Below are 14,594 nucleotides of genomic sequence, written 5' to 3'. Positions count from 1 at the left end.
AGTTCTCCAGATTCCATGGGTGACATAGCTAGAGCCTATCACCCTAACTATGGGGGAATCTGGGTGCAATGCCAAGCACCCCTCATCCCAGCAAGAGAAGGACAGGCAGAAGGATTGCAGCCTAGAGTGGATTAGACACAAATCGAGACTTTACCCGGGAAGCAACTAATGGAAAAGGGTCAGAAGCACCGCTCAGGTGGTAGAACACCTGCTTAGCAAGCACGAGGCTTTGAGTTCAATCCCCACCAAAAATAAAATCGGTAGTTCAAGCACTACCAAAAAAAAAGAAGAAAAAAGAAATTTCTCTGCATTAAAGTGAAGGAGAAACGATAATAAATATGCAGGGCTTATAATACACTATGGTCATGCAGTTTTAATGGGGTTAACCAGGTTCCCAGGATGTGGAAAGACATTTTTGTCTCTGCTACCAGAATGAGCCTGCCAAGCAGCTAACAGCTATAAATAGACCAGACAGTCTCTTCAGGTGCAGAAGAGGCACAAGGCTCAGTTCTTACAATCCCATCACCCATTCTTCCATGACCCCAATCAGCCTGGCTCACACATTTGATTGTTTGCATCTAACTAGGAAAAGCTCTGTTTTCTTCTGTACTACTTTCACCTCATGCCTCTGATAGCAAATGTGTGGGCCTTTCCCCTATAGCAACCAATTCTCCTTCTCTGAGCACCAACTGTGAGTCCCACAATTCAGTGGTGACACTACCTAGAATTAGCAGAGACCCCACAGGTTAAGGACTCAAACACCAATCATAACCAGTGGGTAACCCAGGTTACACTCGTCAGACGTGGCTGCAAATTGGTGTTCCTATAGTCCCACTGTTGTGGAAATGACCAGGTGACTTAGAACACAGAGTAACATTTGGCTTCAATTTACTACTTTATTATATAAAGGCTATTACAACAGTACCGGTAATTACCCAGATGAACAAAGGAAAGGTCCAGAAGCTTTCTTTCAGCTGCTGTCCAAATAGTTGGGGAAATCCACCCTCTTGGTACATCAGTGTGTTTGTCAACCAGGAAGCTCTCCAAACTCCATAGTTTAGGGGTTTCATATGCATTCATCATGTCAGCATGATGGATTCATTTAATCTCAGCTCCTCTCCCTTCCCTTAGAGACTGGGGGGAGGGGATGATAAGAGTTGGAACCTTTTCTGTCACAGCTTGCATGAGCAGCCCCCTGAAGCGATCCAGAGGCCCAGCAAGAATCACCTCATTAGAATAAAATATGGTCCTGTTAGCAGGAAATTCAAAGGGATTTAAGAGTTCTATGCCAGGAAGCGGGGTTTTGACCCCAGCCAAACAGAACAACAACAACAAAAAATGCACCTCATCGCTTAGGACACTAAAGAATGTTAAGAGTAAAGACATAGGGACCAAAATCAACTATACACATTTATTCTATCACAGTATCATGGCATTTCAACATACTTGCATTCCACTTTCATTACACAGTATGAATTTCAGGCACTATTCCCTAAGGATGTCCAGGAGGCCCAAGAATCAGACACACAGGTCACCTCCAGATCACTTCTCAAAAGTCTACCTGTGGACTGAGATGATGGAGTCAGACACAAGGAAGCTGGAATTCCAGGACTGGCTATCTGTGACCTCCTCTTCTTGCCCCTTTCCTTTCAAATGTCACACATATATCCGTGTCACAAAACACAAAATTATACATGCGTACTTCTTAGCTCCATTATGTGCTTGTCTAGTTCAGAGGCTTAGATGGTAAATGGTTATATTCTTGCTGGAAGGCAGTGAAATCTGATTATATATGCTATATCTAAAAAGGTTTTTATTTCTGTAAGAAACAGCATAGGAAATGAAAAGACTAAATAAGTTATATGTGAGAAACTGCCAGCATTAGCCCCCGCGCCTTCCTGTTGCTTGCGTTGGAAGCTTGCAAACCCTCATGCTATGACGTAACGGGTAAGTCCACCCCCTCGGACCTCTGACAGCCTCCGGCAGTGTCGCAAAATATTCAGGATCATAAAAAACCTCTTGTCGGTTTTCAAAGTCGTGAACTCCTTTATGTCCGCTTCCACTATAAAATAATGCCCTGAAAATAAAGATGTTAATGAAAGCTTGTATGTAGCCAACTTTCAAAGTGAATCTTTTGTCTTTTCAGTGGTGCTGGGGCTTGAACTCAGGGCTTCAGGCTTGCTAGGAGGGCATTCTCCTGTTGAGTCATGCATCCAGCCCTCAAGATGTACCTTTAGGGCATTGGATTGTGAATATGAATAGCTTTAATAATTATTTTGGGCAGGGAGAGGGTTTGAGCACATTACGAAGGTGTTTTACCACTTAAATCCATGGCTGAAGCCCATTTTTACTTTTTAGTTGCTTTTCCGACCTGGGACTGGCCTTGAACCTGTGCTGGGAGATGACTGGCATGAAGATCATGCCTGGCTTGTTGGTTAATATGGGGTTTCACTTATTCTCTGCCTAGGCTGGCCTTAAACCACGATCCTCCAGATCTCCTCCTCTTTCGGAATTTGAGATTAGAGGCATGTACCACCATACCCAGCCTATGTTATCATTCTAAATGTCATTATCCAATCAAACTCAGAAACTGCATTCTTGCTAAAATAAAAGTTACTCTAACAACCTGAAGTTGCAGTTCAGTTTATTAGAGTCCTAACTCCCTACTGATATCTCTTGGACAACTCCCTTTTCCAGGGGCATGATGCAGGAGCAATGAAAAGAACAGAAGCCCTGGCAGATCTACCACATCCCTGAATACTCTTGGCTAAGTTGAGCTCGTTTTGCCTACTCTGCAAAATGGGATGAGGGTGTTGAGAAGGAGAAAAGCTCTGGGCACAGGAGGGAGCCCACTATACTGTGTTTACACAGTACTATATAAACACAGCCAACTATTACTATCACTGCTCAAATTCTACATACACTGGGAAGAGTTTCACAACAGATTCCCATCACATTTCTCAGCCTCAGCATGAGACATTTTGGATACTGGCCCACCTGTGTACTCTAGGGTGTTTTAGCAGCACCCCTGGGCCCCACTCACCAGAGGCTAAGAGCAACCCCTGCCCCAACTATAACACCAAAACTCTCCAAGCATTATTACAAAATGTCCTCAGTGGGAAAACTGAACCTGGTTGAGAATTCACCCTCGATTTAGAATTTTCCAGAATTAGAAAAATGTGTTCCTCATGCTAGTTATTCTCCAAAATAGCTGGCAAATGCACACAAATATATGCTATGGTTTTACCTTTAGTATCCTTTGTTTCTTCATTAATAAATCTGTGATAGAGATTTCTGTTCACAGAATTCAGAGATGCTTTTGGTTGATGGACAATCTTGTATTTACTAACCACAGCCTTGTTGATTTCTTTAATGACATCATTAATTTGACAATAGGTTAAGCGAGACTTCATGTACCTATAAAAAAAAAGTGTGTAGTTATTTTTTAAACCAGATTATTTTCTTTGAAAAAAAATTAAGTGTGATGACTTGATGACTGTATAAAGTATCAATGTGGATTTTTTTTGTTTGTTTTTTGTTTTTTTGTCAGTCATGGAGCTTGAACTCTGTGCCTGGGCGCTGTCCCTCAGCATTTCAGCTCAAGGCAAGGCTCAACCATTTGAACTATAGTGCTACTTCTGGTTTTCTAGTAGTTTATTGGAGATAAGAGTCTCACAGACTTTCCTGCCTGGACTGGCTTTGAACCGTGATCCTCATATCTCAGCCTCCTGAGTAGCTAGGATGACAGGCGTGAGCCACCGGCTCCCAGCTCAACATGCTCTTTTGTAAATAATAATTTTATATCAACTTCCAAACAGACCAGACACATCTCAACAGCTAAAAATCTTAAATAGAGATGGTAACTTATCATTTGTGAATATCTGGATGCATTCATCTACTCTTACCCACACAGCATTAATGTTACAACTTCAAAGTACTCAAATTCTAATTCAAATGGACTGCAAACCTGTAAAATATTTGTTAAAAAAGATTTTTAGTTAGCTGGGTGCCAGTGGATCACACCTATAATAGTAGCTACTCAGAAGACTAAGATCTGAGGATCAAGGTTCAAAGCAAGCCCAGGCAGGAAAGTCTGTGAGACTTTTATCTCTAATTAATCGCCAAAAAAGCCAGAAGTGAAGCTATATAGCTCAAGTGGTAGAGTGTTAGCCTTGAATAAAAAAGCTCAGGGTCAGTACAAGTCCTAAATTCAAGCCCCAGGACTGGCACCAAAAAAAAAAAAAAAATTACAAATGTATGGAGAAAAAAAGAGAAATTAACATGTTGAGAAACTATATAAGTTCTAGTACTTTTCTGAAGGATATGCAAAGAACTCTTCAAACTTAATAAGGAAATAACCCAATTTTAAAACTAAGTTACACTGAGGGAAGCTAGGAGGCAGGCACAGAATCGGAGGGAAAAACGGGAAAATATACAACAGAGGGGCCCATCAGCTGCACTGGACTTTGATGAAAATAAGCAACTCAAGAGCAGCGATGGGAGGGAGAGAATGAGAAAGAAAGAAGTAACAGCTTACACATGGCAAAAGGAAAGAAATGTAAATATCACCTGATTTGGAAGAAATAGCTGTAGTGTCAAAGTTTGTAGTGTCCATAAGCTTTATAGACCATGATATTAACAATGCAGCTCGTGAAGGTTAAAATGTGTTCACTATCCCACAATACTGTGAAATCTGTGAAATTTATGTAATCCCTTAATCTCAATAAAAAATTATTTTTTAAAAAAGAAAATAACTGCAAACAGTTCATAAAAAAAAAACCTCATTTCAAACAAAAAAAAGTTACAGACCTGAGAGACACTCACCAAAACAGGTTTACAGATGGCAAATCAGCATATAACACATGTTCAATACCACCAACACACAACTGAGCAAACATGCTGCTGGGTTAAAAACTATCTACAGAAAGCCTATACTAGAATGTTTATAGTACCTTTATTCACAAGTGACCCCAAACCGGAAGTAACCAACTTATCCGTCAGTAGGATAAATAAAGGGACAAATAAATTGTGATACATTCAACAATGGGATGATAGCTGATGCTAAAAAGGGATGCACCATCATGATGTTAGGAGAAGAGAAGAGGAATCTTAAATCCGTGTTGCATAAAAGAAGCTTGTCAGAAAGGGTTAGTATGAATTCAACTAGATGACCTTCTGGAAATGGCAGTGAAAAGATCAGAGGCAGCCTGGGGCTTGGTGGGAGAAAGTGTGCCCAGGACACAGTGAAGCTCTTCTGTATAAAATTGTAGGGACATGAACTACTTCCTGGAGAGTGAAATAATCATGCCCTGTGTCCCACGGGCTCTCCTCCTGAGACCCAGTCCCAAGGAGAAAAAAAAGAAGTCTCTAGAAGAAATATCACTGCATCATCTTTTATAACAATGAGACAGCCTAAATTCTGCGGTGGGGAGGTTAGTTGTTTTGTGTGTGTGTGTGTGTGTGTGTGTGTGTGTGTGTAAATTCTGGGGTGGGGAGGTTGGGTGTGTGTGTGTGTGTGTGTGTGTGTGTGTATCCTGGGGCTCAGGGTCTGGGTGCTGTCCCTGAGCTTTTTTTGCTTCTTTTGCTCAAGGTTAGTGCTCTACCACTTGAGTTCCACTTCCAGTTTTTGGTTGTTTTTTTTTTTTTTTTTTTGGGGGGGGGTGGGGTTGTGGGGCTTGAACTCTGGGCCTTGGTGCTGTCCCTCAGCTCTTCAGCTTAAGGCTAGCGCACTACCACTTGAGCCACAGTGCCACTTCCAGCTTTTTTCTGCTTATGTGGTGCTGAGGAATCGCACCCAGGGCCTCATGCATGCGAGGCAAACACTGTACCACTGAGCCACCTCCCCAGCCTACTTCCAGCTTTTTTAGTAGTTTATTGATATGAGTCTCGTGGACTTTCCTGTCTGGGCTGACTTTGAACCACGACCCTCATATTTCAGCCACCTGAGTAGTTAGGATTTCAGGCATGAGACATTAGCACCCAGCAAGTCTACATTTTTATTAAATTTTTATTACATTAATTATAGGACTGCCACCCAAACATTCTAGAACTATTAAAATCCAACTTCTCAATGATGGTTAATGATGGAAAAATGCTCATGAGTGAACTGTATACAGTCAATTACTATACTGTAATAACAATCAGAAATGCCTAGCTTATGACTGAAATTAAATAAAATCTGAAAACACCCTACATATTTGACTGGCAGAACTACAAATGAGTTTTATCTTCTGACAATATTCTAATAATATACATTATTTGTAATAAAAAGTTAACAAGAAATATAACATAACATAAAACCTAGATGCTGGTTGCCATGGAATTTTATGGGATGTCCCCTGAGAAGCTCAGATTAGGACTTTCACTGGTATAAGAAACAAAGACAGTAATTTTAAGTGGAGGAGGTGAGGGAGAAATCATGGAATTTTCATTTTAAATAAAATGCATGAAACTGAATTCCACTCCTCCAAACAAATTTTAAAAAATAAACAAAATGTAGATGTTAGCCATGCCCCTGGAATTATGAGAATGCAATATGGATTTCACCAGGTGCAATGGCTCAGGCCTGCAATCCTAGCTACATTAGTTGGGAATCAGTGATCAGACTATCACAGTGGAAAACTGGCTCAGACAACAAGAAGTTTGTGAGACTCCATTGCAAATCAATGGCTGGGTGTGGTAGTACACATCTGTTATTCTAGCTGTGGGAGAAGCACAATGTCTGGATACAGTGTCTCATGCCTGTCACCCCCAGCTACAAGGGGGAAAGGATCATAGCACAGGTTATCCCAGGAGATAACCAAGTACTATGCAAAAAGGAGCTGGCTCAGTTGATAGAGCACTGCCTCGCAAGTAGGCAGACATTCAATATTCAAAAAGGGGACCATTCCATAATTGGTTCCCCATCCATTGCTATCAGTCAAAACAAAGGCAAAGCCAGGTTCTGGTGGCTCACAGCTGTAATCTTAACTACTCAGGAGGCGGAGATCTGAGGAATGCTATTCCGAGCCAACCCAGATAGGAAAATCTGTGAGACTCTTATCTCCAATATACTACTCAGAAAATGCCAGAAGTGGTGCTGTGGCACTAGCCTTAGGAACAAAGAAGCTCAAGGACAGTGCCCAGGCCCTGAGTTCAAGCCCCAGGACCAGAAAAAAAGAAAAAGAAAAAAGAAAGGCAAGCTCCATCCGAGAAGATGCCATATTCATTTCTGTATTCTTCTCAGACTTTCTAATTCTCACACTCAATTGTCTTAAAACTACAGAACAATTGAGATGTGTCTGAGAAATATGTATCACCAACTTCAACAACAAATTACCTGTTTCTAGATCTCTTGAAAGTAGGTTTTACAACAAAACAACAACAAAGATATTTGAACTATAAAAAAAGTTATTTGCAAAGGTTTCAATAATAAAATGCAATCCTTTTTGGGTTCTGGTAACTTGGGAAGAAAAATTATAAGTTTAGTAATTTACATAATATCTGCTTTATACCTTATCTCTAATCTAGCCTGAGATTTAATGAGAAAACACAGTGCATGTAGGAAATAGGAACTCTGTACAAAGAACTTTCATAAGATCTATTTCTCCCACTATCCTTAATTTGAAAAGGAAATTAAATTTTTGGGAAAAAAAACTAAAAACATGATTTTAAGCACTCAGCAACAAGTTTCCTGCCTTTTCACAGGAGAATGTAAAAACTATTTTAGACAAGATTAGTATCTGAACGCAGAATACAAAAAAGCCATTATGATTTAAACAGCCACATACTGATTATTAAAAATTCAAACATTGTCATTTATCTTCAGTACTTACGCAGGAACACCACTGAACTCATCCATAGTTATAAATAACATTTCTTTAATACTTCGCTGTTCTTTAGGAGGCTTCTTTGTGGGTGCAGATTCCTCAACTTTGAGTGGTTCTGCTGGGTCAAGATTTGATTCACTAGCCCTACAGAACAGAGATGGAGATATATATAGTCAATTGTTAGAATTAAGAAACATACTAGAAATCTTTCTGATAATCCATCTTAAATTCATGAGTCATCCTGTTATAATAATTTTATAGCCCTAATACCGAGGTGTACACACACAAACACATATACAAACTACTAGTATACTGACAGAGCAAATGCCTCTCTCTGGGGTATTTGTTTTCATCGGTCTAAAATCCAGATAGTGAAAATAGTTATCAGTATACTTACAAGCTCTGGGTTACTTTCACTTGAGGCAGATGAGCAGGAATGTTTTCTTGGAGATGTTCTACATCTTTATAATCTTCTTCAAGAGAGTCACAGAGCTCCTAGAATTAAAAAGGGGGGGAAAAAAATCTCATGAACAAGCTTTTTTCTGTCTGGTGTAAGACATTCGAAAGACAGGAGGGACTGGGAACAACAATCATAGTGGAGTGCTGAGAATAGAGTGAAGTGGAAAAGCGCTAAACACATCAAAAAGAAAGAGCTGCAGGGTGCCAGTGGATCACACCCGTAATCTTACCTATTCAAGAGGTTGAGATCTGAGGATCATGGTTCAAAGCCAGCTGGAGCAGAAAAATCCCAAGAGACTCTCTTCTGTAATTAACCAGCAAATAGCCAGAAGAGGAGGTTCGAATCAAGTGGCAGAGCATCAGCCTTGAATGGAAAAAGCTAAGAGTCCTCTGGCCTCAAAGTCAAGCTCCAGTAATGGCACCAAAAAACAAAAAAGAAAAGAGAAGAGACAAAAGAAGAGGAAAGAAGAGAAAGAAGAGAAGGAAGGAAGGAGGGAGGGAGGGAGGGAGGGAAGGAGGGAAGGAAAGAAAGGAGGGAGGAAGGGAGGAAGGGAAGAAAGACAGAAAGAAAGACAGGAAGGAAGGAAGGAAGGCAGGAAGGAAGGCAGGCAGGCAGGCAGGCAGGCAAGCAGGCAGGCAGGAAGGAAGGCAGAAGAAAGAGAAAGAGAGAGAAAGAAAGAAAGAGGAAGAAAAAAAAGAAAAAGAGAGAAAGAGAGAGAGGGGAGAGGGAGGGAGAGAAAGAGAATGAAAGAGGGAGAGAGAAAGAAAGAGAAAAAAAGAAAGAGGGGGGAGGGATGGGGAGGGGATCTAGGGAAGAAAGGGAGAGAGAGGACAGGAGGAAGGACAGGGCTCAACGGTAAAGTGCTTGCTTTGTACCCATGAAGGCCTGTGTTCAATCCCCAGCACCCACACACCCACAAAGAAAAAAGCTTTGGGCTTCTAGAGATGGTTTGAGAGGGTGATCCATTCCTCTCTAGGGATTTTTTTTTTTTTTAATTTCTGAGAGCAATCACTCTAATCACATTATATCTGAGAGGCAGGGTTGAGTTTTAAGTCTTGCTCAAATAATGTTCACCTTGGGAAGCAACTAAGAAACAGATGAAAGATGGATGTTTCTCATTCTGGTAAACTGCTTCTGTTGACTGAGCATACATTCCCAGTGCTACCTGTGTACAAGGTACCAGGGAGATAATGCCCATTCAGGTGATGAACATGGGGTGCTGCTTAGAATGGCTTCAACACCAGTGTGATTAAAATTTCTACTTGATCATAACTGGCTTTGTTCTCAGTGGTGTTAGGTGATTTGGTTTTTTTTTCTTTTTTAAATGTTTTTATTTAGTACATGTATTGTATTTAATAAATTAGAATGAGACAATAAAAATCATGCAGATTTTAACAAGGAATATATTCTGTACGTTCGGATTCTTTCATCTGGCTCCAAAGCATAATGGAAACAAATTCTAAATCACCTTTAGTTCTCAGCTGAACAGTCTCTAAGCTTACACCTGCCCTGGTTGTTCTTGGACAGGTTGGAATTGAAATACCAATAGTAGTTTCTGTTTCAAATTTATGATGTTTCTTCTAAAGTACTAAATGAGAGCTGGGCATGGTGGCTCACAACTACTTGGGAGAGTGAGATCATTGTTCAGTATCAGATCAGACAGTTAGCAAGATTTCACCTCAAACATCAAAGTGTAGTGGTAGGCTTGTAATCGTAGCCAGGCAGAAAGCCATAGGTAGGAGGATTACTGTTTAAGGCCAGCTATGGGAAAAATGCAAGACCTTGTCTGAAAAATAACTAAAACAAAAAAAGGTTTAGGGACATAGGTAAAGTGATAGAGTATCTACCTATCGTCACCCAAAAAGAAAAACAAAACAAAACACTAAATGACCTTCAGTTTCATGCTGACTAATAGATAGGATAGGCATAATCAAGTCCATTCCTATAGCTGCAAAATCCTTACAGATTTTAAGGCTTACAAGGCTGAATGAGACTGTGGAGGCTACCTTGTTCATTTCCATAACAGCATGAGATAATGGTACAAACTAAGTATGTTCTCGTTAAAAAGTACATAAGCACTTTTATGAGCTGAAGTCAACCAGAAGTTGAATTCAGAACAAAAAGTGTATATGAGACTCCAGTTTTCTTTACTGAAAAAAATCTCTGTTCAACATTTTCTAAAAGAGAAAGAAATGAAGAAATAAAAGACAGCTAGCAATCCAGCATTATTTTTAAGTAAATTTCCTGAGCCCCCAGTGGATGAAGGAGCTTCCTCAAGTGACAAGTGCTTTCAACAGAATCTGAGGACTCAATATCCCCCCAAGCCAAGCTATCACCCTCCCCAAGCATGCTTGATTTATAACAAACCTAACAAGCATCATTAGAAACCCTCCTCTTTAGTGAAGTTCACTTTCACTGGCTATTAGCATGAAGAAAGAAACAGCAGCAGAGTAGATTCTTCACCATGGACATAAACACTCACTACCACAATAAGTTAAGATACTAAAAACATTACAAACTTAAAGAATCCTTACAAATTACCTGGTGATCAGGGAGTTTGTGTTTATTGCTCTGTTTTTATTTTGTTTCTTCATTTGAAAAGCCTTACCTTGAGTGACGTGTTGGTTTGTTCGAGATACTGAATTTCCAATTCAAATTTATTGAGAAGTTCATTAACTACAACAATCTCATCTCCTATTTTACTTAATAAGGTGTTTGAGGCAGGTTCCTGGCCTGTTATAAACAAAAATAAAGTGGAAAACAAGTATGTATATCAAAATAAGAACATAGAAGTACCCATGTGAACTCATAAGACAAAAGGCCATCTTTAGGAATAGCTGGGCTGAAGAAAGGACTGTTCTTTCAGCCCTAGGACCTGTTTCCATGGGTAATCTCTAAGTAGTATGGAAGAGAAGGATGAAAAGAAAGTACCAAGTATTCCCTAAGACTTTTGTTTCTGGAAAATTCCTCTACTATAATGGAACACCTGAAAGACTAAATAAACACCTGTATATATGCCTGGCTGAGCATGCCTGAGAAAAAGGTAAATCTTAAGGGATTACAATATAAGAGGGACCACAGACAAGGTAGCACGAGTGAACAGATGCTCAAGCATCCTAGTCCAGTGGGTAAAGAGGGATGCTGGGAAGGAAGCTGTCAGCCTTAGCAACTGGATAGCCTTGACTTCAATGGGAATAGATCTAAAGCTCTGAGGCTTCAAAACATACACATTGCATTTGGGGGTCATATTTATACCATCATATGTACACTAGCAACACTACTCAAAACTCCTAATCAGACCAGCAGGGTATTTTATGCCTATAATCTCATTGATTTAGGAGACAGATTGAGAAGAGCAAAGTTTGAGGCTAGCACTATCTCAATTGATATTTTTGATATTAGTCCTCTGGTAAAGTGATAGCAGCCAAAGGGACTGACAAATGCCAGATTCTATTAAACTGGCTAAGGGAATAAAAACAAAGTGTTCTCCGCATGTATAAAATGACAATTGTCCAGGATATAGTGGTCATGGGTCTGACCACTCCAGTTAGGTTTCAGATATTCATGGGGTCATTTTAATGTAGGTGTGTGTGTGTGTGTGTGTGTGTGTGTGTGTGTGTTGGGGCTTGGACTCTAGACCTGGAGAGATACTGTCCCTGAGCTCAAAGATAGCATTCTACCACTTGAGCCACAGCTCCACTTCTGGCTTTCTGGTAGTTAACTGGAGAGGGGAGTCTCAAGGACATTCTTGCCCTGGGCTGGCTTTGAAACATGATCCTTAGATCTCAGCCTTAGGAGTAGCTAGGGTTATTCCAAGCCACTGGTGTCCTGCTGAATGTAGTTTTATATATTCGCAAATGATTGGTTTATTCAACAGTAAACAGGGTCTCAGAATGATCATCTAAATAAGATTAATTATTAAAATCTAAAATTCTTCTAAGTTGTTGCTTTTTCGATAAAAGTAGCCTAGAAGTAGAAATGGTACCATACTGGGGATCAAGACTCACAAACTGCTGTTCTGCCTAAGTATACATGAGCTGGGAACTCTGTCAAGCCATTTCACTTGGTTTCCTCAGGTATGAAATAAGGGGACTTGTTAAACTGAGCCCACAGTGTCTTTGGCTTTTATTTTCTATGGAGTAAGTGAGCTGTAAATCATAAAATAAATGAAGGTTCTTTATTAATGAAGTAAGGAGGTCAAGTCTGGGCCATGACATATTGGCCACATGGTGGATGGTAGGGTCTGGCATCTTGTCTTCATTCTGGGGGAAGGACACCTCCCCCACCCCCTGCCCCCATCACCTGCCTCCCAAGTAATGAGTATGCCAGGACCCCTGGAGGCAGGGGCGGGCACTTGGCTGATAGGTTACTGAATCTGTCAGTCTAGTGCCTGGGACTGGGAATTTCCTGAGGATCTGCCCCCAGCACCGACCTATTTAGGCCCATACCAGCCTAGCTGCTGGAGGCCATGCCACACCTGAGTTGTGTCTCTGTGATTGTGTCCTGTGTCCTGTCTCCTGGCTAGTCTCCAGTCATTATGGAGTCTCAATTCAGCTCTCCATTGGAGCTGAATTGGCTTGTTGGTATTGTTTTTGTTATTTCTTTCCTCTTTAGCATGTTTCCTAGCTGTGTTATGTGTATTTGTGTGCTATAGGCCTTTGTTAACTGTATAATAAAGACTCCAATATTCTATATTTTAAAATGTGACTTCTGGGATGATTTACCTTACAACATAAGAAGGCCTGAGAATAACAAATCCTTGGGGAGCATGTGTAATTCAAAAAGGCATAGCCAACATAATTTGATGTTGGGTGGTGAGGAGATGCTTTTAAACCATCAAATTTATGATCCAAACTACAGCAAAAAGCCAACTCTTCCAAGCAGAAAATCAACTTTTCCTGGACTGGAAGGGAAACACATCCTTCCTAAAACACTCTAGGCTTGGCATGGATCAGCTGTTCCTTTGAACTTTTCATTTTGACCTCTACCACTTCAGGTTTTTCCCTCTTACATTTTAGAATATCCATTTAGTTCTGTAGATGTCATGGATGACATATAGCCTTCATATCTCAAGACTGCTCTATATGCTTCAGAAAAATCTAAGTGAATAATGCTGACAAAATATCAGCTCATCATCCAGTGTATCCTCTGTATTATTCAAGTGGAATGCTTTTTAAAAAGCATTCAAAATTTAAAATTATCTTTCTAAGATACTACTCGAAGTGGAACAATAATTAAAGGGCATTTTCTATACAGAAAGTCAATAATCTTATCTTACCAAGATTTCTTAGTGACAGAGTTCTTTTAATATTGCTGATCTTTTCATTAACATGAAAGCACAATTGTTCCAGATCTGAGGCCATCGTTTAGGTGTCTGAACAACAACAACAACAAAATGTAAACACATTTGTAAAAAAGGAAGGAAAAAAGGGAGGGTAAACTAAACAGACGGGAGAAAGGGCGAGTCACATAATTTTCTCATTTTCAAAATCCAAGAAAAGTAAAACACGGAGTAAATTACAGTTCTTTCAATTGTACAAAATTCGGTTTCTAACCACAGTACTGACACGTCTTAGAGCCTTCTGCAGCCCACGGATCTCAAAAACCAGGGCACAGGGGATCATCCTAGCCCTTTTCCTTGAAGATCCGGTTAGAAAAAGCACTATGCAAAATACATGAGCACATTAAAGAAAACCGCCTAAGAAAGGACTTTCTCATGGGGTAGGGCTTCAGTTTGTGGCAGGCAGAAATGCTGAGAGGGAAAAGCTCACTTCCTAGTCCCGGGGCGGGTGAAGGGTGCTGGGCCCAGCCCACGCCGCGATCCTGCGGCCCCCACCTGCCAAACGATGCTTCTGGCTGCTTCTGAGGTCCGGATCCTCAACTTCGTGCCGACTAGGAACAAAGGACTCACTGGAAGCTGGAGGCCAAGCTGCACAGACTCCAGAAACCCAGGATCAGAGGAAGCAGCGCCCCGGGAAATTCAAACTGCGCGCCAGGCCCAGCATCGCGCAGGCGCACAACAGGGCTCCTGGAACACGGACTGGGCGGGGGAACTCCCGGCTCTTCCTGGGTCGCAGTGGGGCGGAGCCTAAACGGGGAGGGGCCTAAACGGGGCGGGGCCTAAACGGGGCGGGGCCTAAACGGGGCGGGGCCTAAACGGGGTGGGTCCCGGCCCCATAGTAGGGGCAAATCAATAAAAACTTCCTCTCTTACCCCCAAGGAGCTGGGTTGAACTCAAGTCAGTCACTACAAACTGGGGCAAGAGCTCAGATAAAATTTTATGACAACCTGAGATAAAATGACAAACTGACAGTGATTCTCAAAAT

General features: G+C 41.0%; 1 protein-coding gene across 3 annotated transcripts; it reads right to left on the bottom strand.

Annotated features, from left to right (window-relative positions):
- Positions 1 to 888: 888 nt before the first annotated feature.
- Positions 889 to 14,304, bottom strand: Ska1 (spindle and kinetochore associated complex subunit 1). 3 transcript variants are annotated; one of them, XM_042675156.1, is made up of 7 exons: positions 14,101 to 14,304; positions 13,547 to 13,636; positions 10,877 to 11,001; positions 8,206 to 8,303; positions 7,815 to 7,952; positions 3,248 to 3,417; positions 889 to 2,077 (listed from the first exon to the last, which is right to left on the bottom strand). In XM_042675156.1, the coding sequence occupies exons 2-7, from the start codon at positions 13,629 to 13,631 to the stop codon at positions 1,929 to 1,931; spliced, it is 765 nt and encodes a 254-aa protein (XP_042531090.1). In that variant the 5' UTR covers positions 13,632 to 13,636; positions 14,101 to 14,304; the 3' UTR covers positions 889 to 1,928. The 3 variants fall into 3 exon arrangements, with proteins under 3 accessions (XP_042531090.1, XP_042531088.1, XP_042531089.1); XM_042675154.1 differs by having other exon boundaries at positions 13,547 to 13,653; positions 14,105 to 14,304; XM_042675155.1 differs by having other exon boundaries at positions 13,547 to 13,642; positions 14,105 to 14,304.
- Between the last annotated feature and the right edge of the window lie 290 nt (positions 14,305 to 14,594).

This window comes from Dipodomys spectabilis, unplaced genomic scaffold (assembly GCF_019054845.1).
Source record: "Dipodomys spectabilis isolate Male_0828 unplaced genomic scaffold, ASM1905484v1 ptg000024l, whole genome shotgun sequence".
Taxonomy (NCBI): Eukaryota; Metazoa; Chordata; class Mammalia; order Rodentia; family Heteromyidae; genus Dipodomys; species Dipodomys spectabilis.
The sequence above is the reverse complement of the archived record's forward strand: the minus strand, read 5'-3'. Positions and strand labels throughout refer to the sequence as shown.